Genomic DNA, 22378 nt, shown 5'->3' on the forward strand with positions numbered 1-22378 from the left:
GTTCTCAACCTTCTAATTTGGTTTCAATATTAGATTTTTCCGATGTCTAGAATATGTGTGGTATCTATCTTGTTTGGCCTACTAATCAGAGCTTTTCTGTAAGTGCTTAATCACAAGTAAAAGAGATTCTTCGAACATCCACTTGTAACACATAAAAGCTTATTTGATTTACAATGTTCCGAACAGAAACTATAAGTCAGGCTTAGTCATAACCTATACGTACGGGTCCAATTAGAGATCGGCTTAGGAGTAACAAGTCCAAAGATAATGACATGCTTAATTAATCATAGTTGAACCTTTGCCTCAATCTTAAGGCAGATGAAAAGTTCATATGCATGAGAAAGTAATTAATTAAGCTGTCTCTCTCTCTGAACAGTTGAGACGAAGTTCATGAGAACGCACCGACATGATTTTATGTAACTTAACTTCCCCACATGCATAACAACCATCACTTTAATCATTACTTAGTGTTTTATATCCTCAATAATGGCTCATTGGATTAGGATTCTGTGATTCATTATTCTTAATAATGGCTCATTGGATTAGGATTCTGTGATTCATGATGCTGATATTCCTACTTTTTTTTTTTTTTTGGCATTCTTTTATCTAATTTGAGTTTAGGAAGTAGGAGTTGCCATAAATATACTCCAAAATGAAAAATAAACTGTAATCACAAATATTTATAAGTTGCAAATTTCTTTTTTTATAGAATCATTATTTATTATTCAATTCAAGGCTCATAGTGGTTACTCTCTTCTTCTTGAGAAGTTTCTTTTTCTTTTTATTTGTTGTGAGAGAAAAGTAACAAACTGTTTGCTTCCTTCATTTTTAAAAAATAAACTCAGTTAGAAATATAAAACAATTAGATTTCGAACTTAATATCTCGAATATCAACTATCAAACTCTTAACCTACTTTCCCTGATTTTTTATCTGCTCACTTTTTAAGTTGTACGGCCCACAAAAAGAGTAAGTGAACAGGCCCACTCTCTCTCTCTCTCTCTCTCTCTCTCTCTCTCTTTCTCTCCATTTCTTTTTTTTATTTTTACGAGTAATGAATAATTTCTCCATTTCCTTTTTTAATTTTTACGAGTAATGAATAATTTCCTCTGGCTAAGGATGCTGGTTGTATTGCGTGAATCAATTGCTTCTTTTTATGTCATGCTGTATGAAAGGCTTTTTCAAAGGACATTTGAGGGTGTCCATATTAATATTTTTATTTTTATTTTTGTTACGAAATAGGAGAACTTAGTGCAACGGTGCAATGCGTGTTCCATTTTCGTGGAAAAAAAATACAACAATTTCAAGGAAACGTATGGATAGAACATGAACTGTTGCATAGGATAAGAGCGCCTCATTAAATCCAAGCAACCATATTTGACCCACTCCATTCACATCGATTATACGCTAACTTCATTTTCCATGAGTTTGGAGTACTCGCCTTGCTCTTATCCCTAACCCTTTAGTGGTGTTGATGAGCTAAAGATAAGCAATGACCAAAAAGTAACAATTATCCGAAAAGAAAAAAAAGGGTATGGACTAAGGGATTATAGTACTTAGCCCACCATTTCCTTTTAACCTTGCACTCATACAAAGCATTAGCTTCACAATTGACAAAAGGAATGAGATACAAGAAAGGTCCCCATAGGAGGAACCAACCAACAAACCATATTTAACCATCACCATGTACAATTTGTTGGTATTGATACCCTAACCACCATTTCACTTTCCAATGCAAAATATGAACAAACCGTCAACAATAGCATCGGCGATGTTCAAGTACGGTGGACATTGCAATTGTAGGTAAGGGGTCAGATTCAGCAATGAAAGACTTCGAATTATAAAATAATCATTCAAAAGACAATATCTCTATCAACTGTCAATACTATTAATTTAAATTACAACCCGACTATAGGAAAGGCAATTTCTTGTGTTATTAATTGGCGATGCCATCTTGAGCTGTTAAAAAGAGGATCTTCATAACTTATTACATCTACAACGTTGCGCTGGACCATCAAGGAGATGCTTCACATGTATCTTGTTGTTTTAGTTGTAACGGTTTTTTTTCTTTTTTTCCCTGCTACCATACTCTGCAAGAAATGCACCATGCATCAAGATACCACTATGCAGAACCCAACTCAATAAGAGCTAGGAGGCAAGTTTTACTTTCTTGTTTCACCGCACTGCAGTTTCTGTAGAAGTACAATTGAGTAGAGTTGTTTCAAAAAACATTTTATATTTTTTCATTAAAATACATCTAAAAGCATTTTTTTTATGTGCAGCAGAAGTAAAAATTTCAAGAAAGAGCACCTACTTCCGGCCATAGCAGAAGCTTTGAACTTAATTCTCTGCAAAAAAAAAAAAAAAGAGAAAAATTACACAAAGGAGAAGCTGGGGCAATGGGCACTTACTAATTACTATAATATTTCATGCAATAGAGATGCCAGAATATTTAATTGTTATCCAATATTCCTAGCTACTAACAACTGCAATTAATTTTCCCTCTACTTTAGTATTCAGGAAGGACAGGATCATGACCGACAATCTCAATAAATTCCTTCAAAGCATTATGAAAAAGTGATAGAAAACTAGCATGTAAGTGTCTTTCTAAAGAAGTATCAGAGAGATGCAGATATATGTTGGTCAGAAAAGTGCAGATACTTGTGGCCTCCTACAATTAAAAAGAACCAGCAAACAACTTAACGTTACGCGATCGTCGTCGTATAATGAACATCACTCCATAACGAATCTATAATTCCAACATTATGGAGCTTAAGACGATAACAATAAAAGGATGAGGATGACGCTTCAACTACTGTTTGGAGCTTATCGCCATGGTGGTCCATTACTCCGTCTTATTTTTTATATAGGGCCAAGGACAGGGACTGGCCCTTTATGAGCTCAGTGTCATCAAATCGGTTTCACAAATCAGGACCCAGTAGTGAAGATAAGAAATTATGACAAAAGAGTTTTTATTTTTTTGGGTATTCTTTTAAGAGTTCTATACATCAAGGATAGAGCCTATCATCTTACCAAGGAGGAGAAGGCACTCTTGGTTGGTTCTCCTTATCCTTCTATTACAGATGATGCAGCCACATATGCAACTTAGCTACTGAAGTCGATTGTTTAGAAAATTGAGTCGATCTCATCCTCTTATCCAAAGAATTACGACATGTCAGTGCTTATTGTTCATACAGACTACATTTGTCTTGCTCTTGATCGACACAATCCGCAAATCAAGATAGTTTTATTACTTCAGTAAATTCTTTGCTTACAATCTCTTTTGAATGAGGCCATCTTATTGATAAGAATAGAATCAAACATGAGCTTAGCCAAAGTAGAGACAAAAACGAGTTTAGATAGTTGACACCTCATGCAACGGCGAAGGTTAATCTAGAAAAAAAAAAAAAGAAAAGAGAGTACAGTTTCATCACAATTAATCAGAATGAGAACTTTAGAAGCTTACAGTAACAAATTACTCGTTAATATATTTCCCGTTTAACAGGAAGAAATAATTTTTTTTGTGTTCTGTAACACAATATAATTTTTGCTGTCAGATGCAGGAATGTGAAAAGAAGTGGATTATAATCTGCAAGTCAACTGGTACGTTCCGAAAAGCTCCGTTTAAGGTTTTACCTACCATAAATTAAGGCAAGTTCTCACAAGACAAAATCCTAAAGCTAGGTTTTGGCTGGATAAAATATAAAATCCACGCGGACAAGTACAAACAAAGTATTGATGTCTAAGTTGCGACAATGAAAAGATTCGAGAATTAAATACAAGCAGTCGAGGCTTTCCTGCCTGCAACATCAGTCCAAATATAATGTAGGATAATTTCAGCCCTGATATTTCTCGTCTGTTCCTTTTGCAGTTGTACACATTTTAATATCCTTTCCCATATAACTAAGCATCAAACTTTATGAGAAGATTCCACACTTTGTGTAAAATAATTTGATGCAAAAAAGAGAAGATACTACAAAATTCTGCAATTACAGGGTGCTAATATGAGACATTCGGATGATGGCGTATTAAAAGATAAGAAGCTTCTATTGGTCCGAACATCAACTAATGAGGAAACTAACATGTATAGACAAGTTCAATCATAAGCAAGTATCACAAGCAGGTTCAAAAGTTTCATAATTTTGAGAAAAGTTCACAGAAAAGAAATAGCACATAGTAATGCCTAAAAAACGTAACATTTTGCTTTCCTATTATTAAATTGATAGAATAATCATTCTCTGGTAGAGAATAGCACATAAATCAAACAAATTGGGAGCAATTTGTTGCATCCTACAATTCATATAGTCCCCACAAAATTAGGAGACAAAGTTAGATGTTTACATAACTCAGAGCATGAATGCCATCAGATATAGTCTATTGTTTCTGGGACTATTCAATCATTTTCGAACTCGCTCTAATCGTACAAAATTATTTAAAAAAAAAAAAAAAAGAACCGGGGAAAATTGAGTTTCATGATTTGATTCAGGATTTTATATGATTGGGTAAGAAGGATCACTAGAAATCATGTATAGCTAAATATTTAACATATATGGGCAAAAAAACTTCAACCTTATTCAACTACTAATTAAAAGCAGTAGCAAATGATTACAACACAAGATATCAGAAAATAATAAAAAAAATGACAGTTTTAATCCAAGAATTGATTGCTTTAAAATTAGAGATTACACTACAACAAACAAGTGAGACCACAAAGCGAGATGATGAACAGGATCTGGGGCTAGGGTTTTGATCCCCCATGGATTCGATTTTGGAACGAAGAGGGTGGAGAATCGGGAGGAAGAAGAGGATCCATGGAGAGCCCAAGAGTAGGATGGATGAGATAATGGAGAGTACGAGGAGCCTCAAGGGCCGTAAGTTATGGGCCGGGTTTTGTAGTCTCGGCTTTGTCCATTTCGATCATGCTTAAAGTGCGCTTTAATTTGGAAATCGGGGCCCGTGCGTACGCCTTTCAAAGTTTAGGCCCAGTACAGCCCAAAACCATAATGGATGGGATTAGGGATACAAACATGGCGAATCCAGGGGCGGAAGAGGCTCCCCACCTACCACTCAGTTTTCTTGGCGGGACAGGATGGATTCAGGGCAAGTTGAATTTTGTTTTAGTTTTTGCCCCCACTTTCTGCTTTATTCGGCGCAAGGGCGGATTTTTTACGGTGATCGAATAAATGAAAAGGTCTGTCACTTCTTGCTCTATTTCTTAATGGATTGGAACGAATTTGCAGCAAATTATTTTTTTCGTATCCCACATACTGCTCCATTCGGAGCAATTCGAGACGAAATCTCAACTAANTGTTTCTGGGACTATTCAATCATTTTCGAACTCGCTCTAATCTTACAAAATTATTTTTTTTAAAAAAAAAAGAACCGGGGAAAATTGAGTTTCATGATTTGATTCAGGATTTTATATGATTGGGTAAGAAGGATCACTAGAAATCATGTATAGCTAAATATTTAACATATATGGGCAAAAAAACTTCAACCTTATTCGACTACTAATTAAAAGCAGTAGCAAATGATTACAACACAAGATATCAGAAAATTAAAAAAAAAAAAATGACAGTTTTAATCCAAGAATTGATTGCTTTAAAATTAGAGATTACACTACAACAAACAAGTGAGAGCACAAAGCGAGATGATGAACAGGATCTGGGGCAAGGGTTTTGATCCCCCATGGATTCGATTTTGGAACGAAGAGGGTGGAGAATCGGGAGGAAGAAGAGATCCACGGAGAGCCCAAGAGTAGGATGGATGCGATAATGGAGAGTACGAGGGGCCGCTAGGGCCCTAAGTTATGGGCCGGGTTTTGTAGTCTCGCCTTTGTCCATTTGGAACAAGCTTACAGTAGGCTTTAATTTTGAAATTGGGGCCCGTGCGTACGCCTATCAAAGTTTAGGCCCGGAACAGCCCAAAACCTTATTGGATGTTTTAGGGATACAAACATGGCGAATCCAGGGGCGGAAGAGGCTCCCCGCCGACCACTCAGTTTTCTTGGCAGGACAGGATGGATTCAGGGCAAGTTAAATTTTGTTTTAGTTTTTGCCCCCACTTTCTGCTTTATTCGGAGCAAGGGCGGATTTTTTACGGTGATCAAATAAATGAAAAGGTCTGTCACTTCTTGCTCTACTTCTTAATGGATTGGAACGAATTTGCAGCAAATTATTTTTTTCGTATCCCACATACTGCTCCATTCGGAGCAATTCGAGACGAAATCTCAACTAACCTGAATCCATTTGCATTCAGATTGACTCTTGGTGGATCTAACTCAGAGACTGCTTAGGCTTTTCGCAACTTAATTGGAATCTCCAAATGAAAGATGCTATATATCAAGGGATCTTACTCTAATTTTGGTAAATAGAATTATAAATTTGGTTACTGTAACGCTCAATTCAAATTCTCTACAATTTCATTGATATACACATCCATAAATCAGCCAACAGAAAAACATCCACAGTATAATTCTCTCTCTCTCTCTCTCTCTCTCTCTCTCTCTCTCTCTCTCTCTCTATATATATATATATATACATATATATATATACAGACACATTTCTAATGGCATTGCATATTTGTGTCCTACGAAAATTTTATGGTCCGATAAAAGGTTTTTTCTTTTTCAGGATGCACTCAGGCTCATGCTTGCGACTGGCTTGCTCCCATTAATGAAACTACTTTTTTAGTGAAGATATAATTGAAAAAAAGAAGAAAAAAAATAAAAATCTGGTTGTTCAGGATACTTTGGAATCTCTCCTAACTTTTGCATATAGAGGCCAATTGAGCAAGAGGACATATGTAGCCAACTACTTGTTGGATTCTCATGTTCGGTTGGTAGGGGAGAACAATGGACCTAGTCCGCATGAGATCGAGGTCCGAGACCCAGTCCAAAAATAATAAGCACTTATATAATTCAGAAAAAAAAAAGTAATCCACTTCATATATCTTACAATAAATGATATCAACAAGTTTTGATGAACTATTCAAACAGCTGTAAAACGGGCCCAGTTAAGCGTTAATAACACTACAAAGAGAGGCCTGTAACTCTCAGGCTCGAGTTGAATCGATAGCAGTTCTGACCCAGGTGTTGGGCCCGAGCAATTTGGAGAACAACTTAGCTGGATCAAGTTCCAGCGATCAAGGGCTCGATCGTGACTGACCCAAACCAACTCACATCAGTTCCATGAAAGCGAAACGGGCTACACAGAGTAGGACATGGCTCGAGCCTGTCACTGCGCGGCTGAGACTCATCCTGATATATTATTCCTAGTGTCATTTTATTCGCTATCACGTCGCATCAATGTTCACATGAAGATCATAACCCAACAGTCAACGTCCTTGTCAATCCACCTTACTCAAACAATAGTGATTAGTAACTAATGCACGAAGGTAACGATCTACCACATCATCACGAACCGGAAACGGTACACCAAGATTTGCCTCCTATTGATTATAGTTTTGTTACTCTATATATATATTTTTTCTCAGACAGCTTAAGTTTTCAGAGTACAGCGATTATTTTAGTCTCGAATCCAGACGTGAGAGAGAGTATGCTTTTAGAGTATAACGATTTTTTCACATAACTTGACTTGAATTAAATGGAAGAAAATTAATACATCAGGAACCTAACGTGATTCAAACTTAAAAAATTAATATATTAGGAGCCTGTTGTGATTTAAACTCAGGACATCCTGCTTTGATATCATTGAAACAACCATTGTATTCTAAAATTTTAAACTATCAGAGAACGATATTTATTTATTTTTATATTTAATAATTTTAAAATTCTATATCAATCTACTAACAATGTTATATATCATATAAAGAGGTTTAACTAGCTTATGCTCTTTAAATTATTATATAGATTTGTTATTAAAATTATAAAGAAAATTATGTGGAGGATTCGAATTATTTCTTGTGCTTGTTGTACATGTACTATATATCTAATTTTAAAATTCTCAACCACCAAAGGAGTAGTAACTTTATAGGCCGGGTCCACAACACCAAGTCCACAAAACGTTCCCGCCACCCGCCGATGCTCACCCTTCGTACATTGTTTAGAGTAATTTAGTGAGTAGAGTGTGAAACCATCGAAAGCAACAGCAAGAGAGAAAAAGAAACGAATAATACCCGTAAAAAAGTTTAGGGCATAAATTCCCCTTTCCCCTCCCTCATCCTCCTCGACCTCTCTCCTCCTCCTCCTCCTCCTCCTCCTCTCCCCATCCATGGCGGTGAGCAACAACATCACGGCGTTCATCAACTTCATGGCCCTCCTCTGCTCAATCCCCATCATCGGCGCCGGGATCTGGCTCGCCTCGAAGCCCGACGCCGAGTGCCTGCGCCTCGCGCGGTGGCCCCTCATCATCCTCGGCACCCTCATCCTCCTCGTCTCCCTCGCCGGCTTCGTCGGCGCCTACTGGGGCCGCGAGTGCCTCCTCGCCGCGTACCTCTTCGCCATGGCGGCGCTCATCGCCCTCCTCCTCGTGCTCATCGTCTTCGCCTTCGCCGTCACGCGCCCCGACGGGTCCGTCCCCGTCCCCGGGCGCGGCTACGACGAGTATCGGCTCGGGGGCTTCTCCGCGTGGCTCCGCGGGTACGTGGTCGACCCCGGTCGGTGGGCGCGGATCCGGGCGTGCCTCGGCGAGTCCGGCGTGTGCCAGAGGCTGAGTCGCGACGCGCCCTACCTCACCGCCGACCAATTCGCCCAATCCCACCTCTCCCCCCTCCAGGTGACTGCTAAATTAATCAGGCTTCGATTTCGAGTTATTTACGAACCTCTGCCACTGTGCTCGGGTCGGTGACTACTGGTCAACTCCGACATGAAGTGAGCGCTTTTTTCTTTTCTTTTCTTTTTTTTTTTCTTTGAATGATGCATGTCGTCGCATGGACAAGTTTATAGGGGGGATAGAAATTACTGGGGCAAAATATTCGGTCTCTGCTTATGTTTAAGTGGCCAATGACTCTCACTTCTAGGTGCAGCATTTTAATTTTCTTAGAAGAATTATATAGATCACGGATTCACGCATCTTCCAAAACTGGCAACACTTTGGTTCAGATTATTATTCTCTTTTTATATGTTTCTGGGAGCGGATGTAGTAAGATTAATTTTTGGATAATTTACAATGGATCGCAGATAATTGACTTCTTTTGTCCATAGTGAATCCTAGTGTAGACTCTTCCTCCATGTCGACCTCTAAATTAGTACAACTGGATCCCGAATATTTGGGCATTCAAATTTTTACTTGTGTTTTTGCATCGAAAAATACAAAAATATAGTTGTATTTGTTTACAGTATGTTGGAATGTTCATGTAACCATTGTCTAGCCAATATCAACCACAAACAAGGGAGTCCGTCTAAAATTCACTTGCATGAATTTCCCAAAGATATATAGAAAATTCTATAGAGAACTTCTAGATTAGCACAACATAGAAATCTAGGGTTCAATTGTAATGATTTAATGATTGAGACCCACCCGAGAAGCTACGGTGACAAAATTTGGGGGACTCATGGTGCATCCTCAATCTAACCTGTTTAACAGCATATATGAATAACATTGATGTTGCTGCCAATTTGAGATCAGAGCTGCAAATTAACCTCATGCATGATCGCATCATTTCAGTACAATTCTTAGTTACTCTTACTTGTTGCGGTGCAGTCCGGTTGCTGCAAGCCGCCGACGGCATGCGGGTACATGTATGTGAACCCGACGGTGTGGGTGAACCCGAGCAACGCGGGGGCGGACCAGGATTGCGCGGCATGGAGCAACGACCAGAGCCAGTTGTGCTATGGCTGCGAGGCATGCAAGGCCGGCATGCTGGGCAACCTGCGCGAGGAGTGGCGCAAAGCAAACGTGGCGCTCATCGTCGCCGCTGTCGCCCTCATCTTCGTCTACGTGATCGGCTGCAGCGCATTCAAGAACGCACAGACCGAGGACCTCTTCCGCCGCTACAAGCAGGGCTTTGTCTAAGAATCCCTCTAATTTGTGGGGTGATAATATACGAAAAACTTAAGAAAGAAAAGAGCATATCTATTCACTCAACTCTCGGTTCCTCCTTTTCTGTCAGGTTAATTTGTAGTTTTGTTCACTACATCTCTATCTTGAGAGATCTTTTGTATGCAACGTCTGTATATTATGGCAAACATTTTGGGACTTATTACAACTTTCAGATGCTTCTTGTTTCAATTTCTTACCGTTGACCGTTTATCCCGCGGTGATTCTTCTGTTAGAGTGAATAGATATATTACTCTCATTTCATATTTTTCATTAGAGCATATAAGTTTTAGATTTTTTTTTTCTTTTTTGGGCTGAAATAATGATTAACAGACGTAAGTGAGAAAGGACATACATGATGGTTGGTATTTGAGATTTCAAATTTAAGATTTAATTATTTTATATTTTTACTTAAGTTCATTTAACAAAACAATTAGCATGCTATTTTCTTTTTTAAAAAAAAGGAGAAAAAAATAGAGACTAACACGATCTTAATCAGGCCACTAATCACACTAACTAACCAAAACCTTACCATACTACTATTAGACCCGCAATGAATTGGGCCCTTGAAATTGTTCATCTCGACGGCCCAGTCCAGCTAACCGCTGCCCATCAGATATTTGGGTCACTCTAATAGGCCCTTCACATATACTGCTACGGCATCTACTGGCCCGAGCCACTGCGGTTGGATCCATCGTCCATAACCGCTTTAAAATGCGAGCGCGGCACGTGTGGACGGTGGATCAGACCATCTCATCGAACGCGGATACACTGGGCCGGCCCATGAGATTCTGATATAGGCCTATATACGGACGGTGCTACCCCCAAGCCCAGGGGTAATTCGGGAAAACGAAAATAGTCGAAAGCAAAGCGCCATTTCCGTTTACTCGAACTCTCTTTCTCTCACTCTCTTCGTCTCTCGAAAGCGCATCGAATCGACCATTGAGTCGCCCCCTAGGATTTTGGGGGCGGGAACCCTCCCCTCTCGAGCCAAATTTCCGGTAATTTATTAATTTAATCTCCCTTTACTCGATCTTTTTTCGGCATTCGTCGCTCCCTAAACAATTATTCCGATTTTTGCCCCCTTTTTCCTTTTTTTTTTTTTCCTCTTGATTTTAATGTGGAGAGGTGAATCATATGTTGTGTTGAGCCTTTGGATTGTAGAAATGCATCGGAGTAGTAGAAATTTGAGATTAATTCCTGTTGGGTTGATGATTATCAGTTGATAGTTGGTTGTGAAAAATGGTTGATTCTTTTGGAACATTCTTATATTCGTGTGCTTTGCTTGAAAAGAAAAATGAAGAGACTGATGAAAAAGAAATCCCCGAAAAATGAAAAAAAGAAGTGTTTTTCGTGTAAAGTACGTAAAACTGTGTTCTGTTTGATAGTGTTTATGCAGACACTTTGAAATATCTTGTTTTATTCTACCCAAAAATTACTATAGGGCCTTCTCAACCTGCAACCAATTACAGCGGTAGCGTAGCAGATCTTTCTTTTTTGTTCTTTGGATTATGCGATCTTGTTAGAAGTGCAATATTGCAATGCTGTGTAATTCTTTTTTCCTGTGCATTCCTACATCTGTTTATGGTGCCTCTTTTTTGTCTTAATGCCGGTGAATTATGCTTAATCATTCTATTGTTCTTTTTGTGGTTTCTCATACTATTGCCCTTTTCTTCATTTGTTTTTCGTTTGTTTCCTTGTGCTGGAACTAGAGTAGCATGCAATCAACAAGCAGTGACATAGTTTTCGCTTCAAATGGAGATCTATTTTGTGGAAAACACTTTTCTTGTTTATTTTACCTCTGATGAATATCATTTTCTTGCGGATCGGAAGCCCTTCCTGTTCAATTCCGCCTGATTGATTCTGTTATCGTGTATCGCCACACATAATCATTTGAATTGAACTTCCATCTGATCCATTATGGCAGAATTTGAATTGATGTCCTTATTTTGCAACTCTTGCTGGCTTTTCAATTTTTTCCTCCTCGCACACCGAAAATACTTTTGTTCTCCCAAAATGCTTCTGGTTCCTGTGCTTCATCACAGTCACCTTGTAAGCCTGTTAAGCTGTAGAAAATGCCAAGAACAACAGCCAAGGCCGCTGATTCTAAGCCCACTGAGCCCGAAAAGCCTCCTGAAATTGCTGAGTCAGCATCTAACGAACAGGTGCATCACGATGAAAATAAGGACCTGATGGAGGAAGAGGAGGTTGAATATGAAGAAGTCGAGGAAGAGATAGAAGCGGAGGAAGAAGAGGAAGCTGAGGAGGAGGAGGCTGCGCAAGAAGAAAATGCGGCTGCTGATGGAAAAGGCCATGCTGGTGATGATAATATGAAAGATGCTCATGAGGGTGAGGATGAGGATGATAGTGATAAGCAGGCTGAGCTTCTTGCTCTTCCTCCTCATGGATCTGAGGTTTTTATTGGTGGCATTTCCAAGGCGTCTGAAGAAGATGTGAAGCGCTTTTGTCAATCTGTGGGGAAAGTCACCACGGTAGGCCTTGTTTTGTGCTTTTTTATTGGCACCATCCCATTTTCCTGCTGCTTTTTCAAATAGACGTGAAATTTTTGTTGTGGTGACAACAGGTTAGGTTGATGACAAACATGTACTCATCTGAGAAGAAGGCTTATGCCTTCGTTACTTTTAGAACCAAGGAGTTAGCTACAAAGGCCATCAAGGAACTGAACAATAATGAACTAAAGGTTGGTTACTCAACGTTTTATGGACAGACATGTGAAACTTTCATAACATGATATAACATTTGATAAAAAGTATGAGGTCTTAATCTGACAGTTTGATATGTAAGTTTCTTCATTTTTGAAAACGACTAGGTCTAATATAAAACTTGTGAGAAATTCAAAATGGTAGTAGTTGTACTCTTTTCTTGAGTCATTGTTACTTCTTTATCATTAGTTTGGTTTCTTGAACTTAATGTTATTTGCATTCTTGTTTATCACTAGAAGTTCTAACAATTTCGGCGACGTCCATTGTTGTAGGGAAGGAAGGTAAAATGTTCAACTTCTCATGCGAAGAACAAGTTGTTCATTGGTAATGTCCCTTGTCGCTGGTCAGAGGGTGACATGAGGAGAGCAGTGGAAAAGGTTGGTCCTGGAGTAATTAAAGTCAACTTAAAGGAGGTATGCATCCCTTTTCCTCCCTGAGCTCACATGCACTGTGTCGAGTTATGATACAAGTTTAGCATACTTCAAGCTGTTAATTAGAGAAAGGATAAATGAATCCTTCAAATCCGCTAGACGGTAAGTCCAATTTTAATCAATCGGGTTGATTGGAGAACAAAGAAATACTAATCTTTTTCATTTCAATTAGCTATTTCTGGCTTTAGGGTGGTTGGGCTTCCCACTACATTTTTCTTTGGTGTAATTGTTAACAGGTCAGGAACTCCAGTTATAATTGTGGTTTTGCTTTCGTTGAATACTATAATCATGCTTGTGCCGAATACTCGAGAGAGAAGATGTCTACTCCAGAATTCAAGTTGGATTCTAATGCTCCTATAGTGGGCTGGGCAGAGCCAAAGTGTGGTGAATCTTCTTCTGCTTCTCAGGTATCTTTTACTTCTATTCCATTGACTTCTTTTGCAAGTGCAAATGCTTACTGTTGGCTTTCATATAGGTGAAAACACTCTACATAAAGAACTTGCCAGCGAATGTGACCAAAGAACAGCTGAAAAAGCTGTTTGAACACAATGGACAAATTACAGGAGTGGTGCTCCCTCCTGCCAAAACTGGGCGTGAAAAGAGATGTGCCTTTTGTACATTTTGAAGGGCGATGGATGGCCATGAGAGCTCTCAGGAACACAGAGAGATACGAACTTGATGATGATTTCTGCAGTTTCTGCTCACTACTTGGCACTACATTTCTTCTTCTTTTTTTTGAGAGGAAGGTAGCATGCTACTGCTTCATTGGCACTACATTTCTATGTGCTTTTTTTAAAAAATAATACTGATAATAATTTTTCTCAAAAAAATACTGATAATAATCTGATTTACTTTGTGTATTATGTATATTGTTAGGTCTAGTTCTGGATTGCTCCATAGCCAGGCCTTCAGCTGAGAAGAAAGATAAGGCAGTAGATAATTACAAAAGGGTTGGTTTGTTACCATTACCAAGTTATTCTCCTTTTGGATATGGTGTTATGCCGGGTGCATATGGTGCGATTCCTGCAGCTTATGTACGGCTCACCCCTCTCTGTTCTTTAATATGTTTCAACATCATGAGACAAAAATGGAGCTTGCGCACTTTCAACATGGTGAGGTTTTATTTTGCTTTTTATACTTTTCAGCCTGTGATTTGCGGAAGGAGAACTCCTGGCTTGATGGTACCTTCGATGTTACCCGACGGGCGGCTTGTGTATGTCTTCTGAGTTTCATCTGCGTCCTGTACCTACCCTAATTGCATGTTGCAATTTGCAATTTGTGATTAGATCATTTCCAAAGCTAGTGGAACTTCTTTGGTTATAGCCTTATAAAAGGCAAAGGGCCTGTTCCGGCCTTCCTGAAGGTTTTGATTAGTGCTTCTCATGTAGAGCTGTTGAAAGAAAAGAATTTTTTTTTTTTTTCTTTTAGATGAAAGAAAAATCCTCCAAGCAGCTTCTCACCACAGCATAAACTCCATGCGATTTTAGCTTAGTTTCCTACCAGAACAAAAGCTTTAAATAATTTTGGCAAGCGTTCAAAGTCTACTTTTCTTCAGAGTAAAGAAGCTAATCTGTAAGCTTAGGGCTAACAGGCCCTAAATTCTGAGTTCTAATAGCAGAGCTGCAAGGATTCATCTCTGATCTTTTCTATTTGCTTTGTTCAGGCAACCTGGACAACCTGCGGCCGCCCCACAGCAGCGAGGAGTTAATAGGAGTAGAAGTGATAATAGACGTGGGGGAAGATATCGGCCCTACTGAATACTCCGGTAAAATTGTATGCTTTCCAAAACCTTCTTTGTTGTGTCCTCTAAAACATGTGCAGCCTGATGAAGATATGTAAGCAAGAGAACTGTAGTCTGTTCCTGACATTCTACTTTTTGGAAAAACTGTCCTGGAAGAAGTAATTCCATTCCTAGCAAAATTACTCAGTTGCTTGTCGGTGTTGTTCAATTCCCCCCGTATGTTGTTTGTTGCAAAATGAAATACGATTATGAGAATGATGATATTAACAAAGCTTTGATTACTGATGCAGAGACACATCAAATTCAGTTATCATGCATTTGTTTGAGTTTGATCAAATCTACTGAATTACCTGTTAATATCATTGGCCTTGCCAGAAGCGCGGAATGAACTTTGTGGTCGGATTATTGCATGATGCCACATGATAGGCTTCTGAAACTGTGAAACATATGAATATTCGAATTTATCCGGATCAAAAGCTAATGATTCGTTGAAGTTCTTGGATATACTTCCTCTTTATCTATCACAATAAAATTATGTACTGATCATTAAATGGTTGTAAAGCAACATCCTTTGTTTTCTCCCCCTTTTCTTGGGGAAGGACGCCGTTTTGTAGGGGAGATCCAAGAATCTGCATTAGTCATAACTAGACAAGAAAGGAGAGCAATAACTGTTGAGATGTTTCTGGGCATCTGCATTAGCTCTGCATCCTGTTCATATGTCCACCACAATACGGACATCAGCAGTAAACCCTAAAGCTTTCCACTGCCCCCCTCTATAGCCTTTTTCTCTACGACCTGCAAAAAAACCCCCAAACCCTAAAACCCACACTGCTCAAAAGTGAAAACTAGCTTTCCCTAGTCAAACGACACAAACTGTGCACTCTCGACCCCACCCAATTTAATTTGTTTGTTGGTGGTTGGGAACCCCGTCTGTGTCTCTCTGCAGTGCTATATGTGTTCTACTTAATTTGCCTTTCTTATGTAGTCAAGTAACATTGCATAGAACTTTTTTTTTTTTTTTCTGAGAGAAAGGTAAAGTTAGCATGCTATCTGCTTTGTTTATTTTATTTAGAAATAAATTTAGTTAAAAATGTGAATCAATTAGGATTCGAATTTGTGTCTCGGATACCAACCATCAAACCCTTTGTCACTTGCTCTAGGGACGGTTGGTAACATTGCATAGAATTTACTTCAACTATTATTTATTTTACCGACCTTCACTATTGCAAGTGACAAAAAACTTGATGGTTGATATCCAAGATCACCGGTTCGAATTTTAGTTGATTTACATTTCTAGCATGCTACCTATCTCTCAAAATTAAAAAAAAAAAGTATTATTCATTTTGATCCGGTTGCTTTTTAGAAATCTTGATTTTGCTGCATAACATATTAATAATTTTTCGACATTAAATCGAAATAACTTAAATTGAACAATTAAAAAATTTAGATAATAAAATCGAAACTTTAAAAGATTGAATAATCGAATCAAAATGATCTTTATTTAAGTTCTGTACATTCTTATTTTATAGATCACGGTGAGTTGCCACATTTCTCTCTCCCCAGCTTTTATGTTCAATTCTCACTTTAGTTTCTTTAATTTCAATTTGCTCCTGAATTTGATTGCCACGCGGTCTACGTTGTTAAGGCTTTTCGATGAGAAGTTCTACACTATCACACTTGCACTACGTCATTAATAACAAGTCAATTATATTTCTTCTTTTCAAACAAAAGTACAATAAAAATATCTTTTTATAATCATGATGGGACATATATCTCTAAAAGGAGATTTTTGATTAATTTGTTACACCATGTTATTAATATACTCGTTGTATTTTAGAATTTTTTCTAGAAATTTTCCTTTTCGAGAGACTTCATGGATAAAAAATTCAAATGCAAAAGTTGAAAAGGCCAAAGTGCAACCAAAATGAAAAGTTTGGTACAAAAAAAAAATACAAGGACCAAAGTGCAACTTATTCCTGTACATCACGGTATAGTTGTACAGATCAGTGGGACCCACCTTCAACTCCTCCTTTTGACCCTGATGGGCAACCTTCCCTTCATCCTCACCGTTGGGAAATTTACAATTTGGTCCTCCTCTGCCACCCACCTGCATGCGAACACAAACTATCGCATGAGGGTCTCATCTCAACGCATCATCATCGATCGTTCATGATTATAAAATAAAAAAAAAATACATCCCATCCATCATTGCGACAATTAGTGGAGAAAACGATCACGCATGGGCATGTATCACGTGCATGCATGCATGCAAATTCTCTTTTTTTTTTTTTATAAACGTGCGGGTTTACGTACGTGAAGGTGGTGACCAGGTGGTGGAGAAAGATGGAGGCCTCCAGCCTGGCGAGGTCCAGTCCCGGGCACAGCCTCTGCCCACCTCCAAAAGGAGTAAACCCACCACAGATACTGCTCATGTCCTTGTCCTGCAGTTCAAATAATTTGTACGTACGTAGTATATATTTCTCATTTATTTTATTTTTTTGGTCACAACAAGGAAGATATATATAATAAGAAACCATGATAGAGTATTATTCCACATCAATCATATAACAATATATGCATAAAACATATATATATTATATATATAATCTTGCAATATTATCAAACTAGTTGGATTGATTGATTGATTGATATCACTGTATGCAGAATCAAAACTTTTATTTCAATCTTTCTCAAAAGTTTTATCATATATATATGTACAAGAATACCTGGCCACCCTATGTGAAAACAGTTTTAGTGAAAAATATTGTAAGAGTTTCTTCAGAGAATCGGGTTTTCTAAGGATGTATGTGTAAAAATACAACTTTTTTAAGGGTCCCTTTTCATGCATGCATGCACGCATGTTGCGCAAACAAGTTTCTCTTGTGCGTGCTACAGCTATGTACCTTCCACCTCCACGGATTGAACTGGTAGGGCTCCTCATAGAGTTCGTCGTCGAGGTGTACCGACCGGAAGTAGGCGAAAACGCACCAATCCTTCGGGATGAAGTGCCCTTTGATCTCAATGTCCTTCACCGCCTTGCGCATGATGCCGCTGATGATGTTCCCCATCCGCAGCGTCTCCGTTATCACCTGTTATGTATTGTTCGTGTTATTTACCACTACTTGATTTATTAAACAGTAAACTTTCAGTGTTCTAGAATTTGGAGATACTAACATGTTGTGTGAATGTTAAGGACGTGTAATCCGTCCACTGCAATGGCTCTCCAAGCGCCAATTTGGAACTCTTCAGTTGCATATTTTCTTCCTGATAAAAAAGATTAGACTCTATACTTGAATTTGCAGCATTTCATGTTTTCTTATATGCATATGATTGTTAACTTTTTCATTATAAGATACATTAATAATTAACTATATATTTTAGCCCGTGACAATACATTTCCTTATGCTTCTTTTCTAATTATTTGTATATTGTATTACCTCTAGTTTATTGAGAGCAAGAGGACATTCAGTGAGGTACTTGATTGCTAGCGTGATAAGAACGGGAACGGAGTCCTCAGCCGGTATCATCAAGTCGATCATGTTATCTGATATCAGATCGTCGGTCAATTGTTCTCTATCTTCGTTGATCATGACGTCGACAACATCTCGCGCGGTATCGGGACCATTTTGCTTCTTCCTTTTCTCTTGGATGATCTTTTGTATCAGCATTCCCATTCTCCTCTTAGCCTAAAATTTTAAATGCTTCTGCCAAGTTAGTAATGAATCTGAGTGAATGGATCTACAATCAAGGAATGTAATTAATTAATGATGTAGAAATATTTAACAATGGAGTTACCTTTAGTGACCTATAAAGCCTAGTCCCTGGTAGCTTGATAGGCAGAGACATCAACCCTGCAATAAATTCTTTGAATTGTTGCTTTAGGCATTGCATCTCCTCCCCTGGCTCAAGACCAATCAACCCTTTCACTAGTATTTGGAACACAATCTGCTTACACATGCAGATATCATACCAACATTAGCATATTCTATATCCTGTGTATGCTAGAGCTCCATCTCTTCTTAACTACTTGTATCACAACTTTAGGTCTGAGTATTGGAAACTTAATTTGTTATCGACAAATTAGATGCATTAAATTTAGTCATGTACATATGAAGTAACCAAGTCAAACTATATGCTTTTCCAACAATACAAATATCCAAGATGTCTATTAATATCATTACCCTAATGATCACAATTTCGAACCTCTTGGCATTATAAATTAAAGTATGGGCAGTGTCACTCACACAACAAGATTAATTTGCTGCGTACATATGCATATGAATATTGATTAGATAGTACTGTTGAATATCTAATATTGAAAAACATCATTTTACAGAGCTGTTTAAAGGTTAAAGCTTGTTTCGCATTACTTAACAGATTCAATACGCTTTATCTGTTGAGATCACTTAAAAGGTAGGCTCAACCTTTATATCACCTCGAAGCTCATTAAATCCAACCACAGTGGCCATTATTAGGCCCCCTAGTGACACCAGTGCGCAGGTGTGAATTCTTAGTTAATACCACAAGCTAATAGTGAGTTTGTATATATATATATATATATATATATATATATATATATATAGAGAGAGAGAGAGAGAGAGAGAGAGAGAGCTCTAGAAGGATAAAGAAGTAACCAGTTTTGCTTCATCTTGAATGTAGATAAGCTGATCATCCTTCCAACCGTCCATGGCCGCCTCGACGTAGCGGTGCAGGTCGGCGGTGATCTGCCCCTTCAGCTGTGGAGACTTTAAAAACGCGCCGATAAGCCCGTGAACTCTCCTTTGGAGGTTGCCATTGATGGATAAGATGGAGGATTTCCCCATCAGTTCTGTGAGGGATTTCGGGTAACACGGCACGAACGCCTTTGCGTCGCTGTGCAGAACAAACCGATTGATTTCGGGGTCCGTCGACACGATAGTCGCGCTGCCGAATATGTGAGACTTGAATACCTTCCCATACCTACACGTTCACCTCAAACATATGTATTTGAACATATATATATATATATATACATATAACAAATATATAGATTAATTGGTTATCATTAAAAAAGATATGTAGAGAGATATTTAGCCAGAAATTGTTCATACATATATAGTACTAACAATAGTGTAGTATAGTAACGCTTAGGCCTAATTTTACAAATTTATGCTGAAGTAGTCTCAAACCAAAAGTCTAGATTTTCGTGCCATAAACTTATTTCACCAGATTATTATTTTTGTTTTCAGCAAAAGTAAAATATAATATTTTTGCCACCTCTGGAAGCAGATTAAAGAGAAGCCTTTCAACTTAGGTGCCTCTGAATCCATCATGAAAAAGAAACAGTTTCTTAGGAACAGATCGCACTTTATCAAGCAACACTGAAGTTTTTATAGCAGACTCAAAAGGCACTTACAATAGACGCCGCTTCTCCATGAAGCTCTCGGGGCGAGGGGAGTAGGCGCATGAGACGAACTCAAGCGTCTCGCCAACGAGCGGCCACCCGAGAGTGCCTTGTGGGACTCGGCCTCTCCTCGACTCTCTCCTTCTCTTTAGCTTCAAATAACTCTTTGAAAGGATGAACACTACAACTATTGTTATCACGAGCTCTCCTATGCCCACCCACATCATCATCATCGTCATCATCATCAACAACAACATCCCAAATGCTCATATCATGCTAGAGAGAGAGAGATAGAGAGAGAGAAGGGGACGGGGAGAGGTGGCGTGAATTATGTTCATGTTTGAGTAGGGCAAATTAAGGAAACAAAGAGCCGTATGAAGAGTGGGTTGGGCAATAAATACAAAATATGGTAGCATATAAAGTGCCCACATATATATATGTATGATTGTACCGTGCCCTTCACTCGTTTGGACCTTCTTTAATTTGTTCTCTTTTGAGTGTCTCGAGCAAACGCGGCTCTTCACTCGTGCGCACATGTGAGGCTCGTTTCTTAAATTTACCCTACCCACCTCCCATCATCATCATCATCATCATCATCATCAAAAATTCTCTTCAGTTTTTTCTTTAAATTTTTTTTGTTGACGTAGCAACAATCCAATAATTTTATAAATAATAAAAATTAACTTTAAAAAGTTTGGATATCAATTAGCACAGTAGATCGATGAACTGTCACTTTTTGGGGAATTCAAGGTACTGCGGAATGCAAAAAGCCCCTCTTAATTTCTCTCTCTGTAGCAATTGATTAGGGAATTAATAATTTTAAGAATATTTTTGCTTTGTGAGAATCTTGCTAATTAGATGCATTGTATCTATTCTGTAAATAATAATATCAACTTAATTTGAGGATATAATATAATAAATTACCAATTAATTATGACCAATTTTATATTAGATAGATGAATTGTATCTTTCTAACACGCCTTTAATTAGACGCATTGTATCTATTCTGTAAATAATAATATCAATTTAATTTGAGGATATAATATAAAAAATTACCAATTAATTATGACCAATTTTATTATTAGATAGATGAATTGTATCTTTCTAACGTGCCTTTTTCGTTCTACACTTATTAGTATCTTAATTTGATGGGCCCGTTTTCTTTATGGCAAGCCTTTATTAGCCAGGTGGGCTAATTTAGAATCCTAAAGCTTTCCCTTTTCCCACTTTATATATTTTGCTTTTGCATAGTAATTAATTGTATATTACAGCGCATGAAGTGCTCATTATTACCCCATTAATGATCCTACTTGCGTGGGATTACCTAACCTAAAACATCTTTTTCAAAAAGCTATTGCTTCACCTCTTAATTATACACTAAACTAAGTTTTATCTTCTTTTTTTTTAAAAAAAAAAGTTCCTTTCCCTTTCAGGTGTACATTCCTAGAGTTATTTGCTCACAAAAATCTTTCTCATTATACCAAATTTCAGAGACTATTGCTAATTACTTAAAAAGTTACTCTTAATTTGATTTTTCTGGGCATATTTTGTAGATGCTTTTGATGCTTGGTTGTAAAAAGCTAAGAATATTTACTACGCACCGTTGAAAGAGTAATCTTTTGAGAATTTGTTGTGGGGTCATCTCCACATTAATTCCCATCAATTATGTCAAAAAATATGCCCAAATTTTGACACTACAAAGTTATACCATTTAATTATTACCAAATGAGTGGTTAATTACTGTGCATAATTAGAGAGAACTAGTAATGAATTTGAAGGAGGATCAATGAGGAGGAGCTTGGAGTGCTCTAATTATTTGGAAAAGGAATTGCGTTGAAGTCATTGGCATCTTAAGTTTGTGTACACCTCTAATTAAAGATTCAGGAACATGATCTTCTCTTTGAACACAAGAGCGTTTTAGTATAACCTTGTTATCCCTAATCCCCTCTTTATAAATGATAACTCGTGGTGGTTTCCAAAAAATGGAAATCCTGCATTTCTTTTCAGAAATGAGCAATGGAGAATATGATGCTTAATTGATGAAAAAGGCGATAGTACCGAAAAAGAGAATAACATGATATCAGTACTTAAATAGTCATTGATG

At 38.0% G+C, this 22378-nt stretch overlaps 3 protein-coding genes and 1 long non-coding RNA gene across 4 annotated transcripts; 2 read left to right on the plus strand and 2 right to left on the minus strand.

The window, feature by feature from the left end:
- Positions 1817-4848, minus strand: LOC109710003. Its single transcript, XR_002216261.1, has 3 exons — positions 4685-4848; positions 2313-2346; positions 1817-2190 (listed from the first exon to the last, which is right to left on the minus strand). It is a non-coding gene; the product is annotated as an uncharacterized LOC109710003 (long non-coding RNA).
- Positions 8100-10188, plus strand: LOC109711071 (tetraspanin-2). Its single transcript, XM_020233969.1, has 2 exons — positions 8100-8733; positions 9661-10188. Exons 1-2 carry the CDS (start codon positions 8230-8232, stop codon positions 9970-9972), a joined length of 816 nt encoding a protein of 271 aa, XP_020089558.1. The 5' UTR covers positions 8100-8229; the 3' UTR covers positions 9973-10188.
- LOC109709931 (APOBEC1 complementation factor-like) lies at positions 10853-15201 on the plus strand. Its single transcript, XM_020232312.1, is given in 10 exon segments — positions 10853-10997; positions 12162-12488; positions 12581-12697; positions 12992-13132; positions 13387-13557; positions 13626-13753; positions 13755-13896; positions 14027-14184; positions 14296-14363; positions 14814-15201. Coding segments are annotated over 7 exon segments (1005 nt in total). The 5' UTR covers positions 10853-10997; positions 12162-12188; the 3' UTR covers positions 14033-14184; positions 14296-14363; positions 14814-15201.
- LOC109710017 (cytochrome P450 90D2-like) lies at positions 16791-21234 on the minus strand. The gene is made up of 8 exons (XM_020232430.1): positions 20287-21234; positions 19526-19850; positions 18687-18836; positions 18329-18577; positions 18066-18155; positions 17795-17980; positions 17205-17332; positions 16791-16998 (listed from the first exon to the last, which is right to left on the minus strand). Exons 1-8 carry the CDS (start codon positions 20529-20531, stop codon positions 16911-16913), a joined length of 1461 nt encoding a protein of 486 aa, XP_020088019.1. The 5' UTR covers positions 20532-21234; the 3' UTR covers positions 16791-16910.

Source organism: Ananas comosus, linkage group 5, assembly GCF_001540865.1.
Source record: "Ananas comosus cultivar F153 linkage group 5, ASM154086v1, whole genome shotgun sequence".
Taxonomy (NCBI): Eukaryota; Viridiplantae; Streptophyta; class Magnoliopsida; order Poales; family Bromeliaceae; genus Ananas; species Ananas comosus.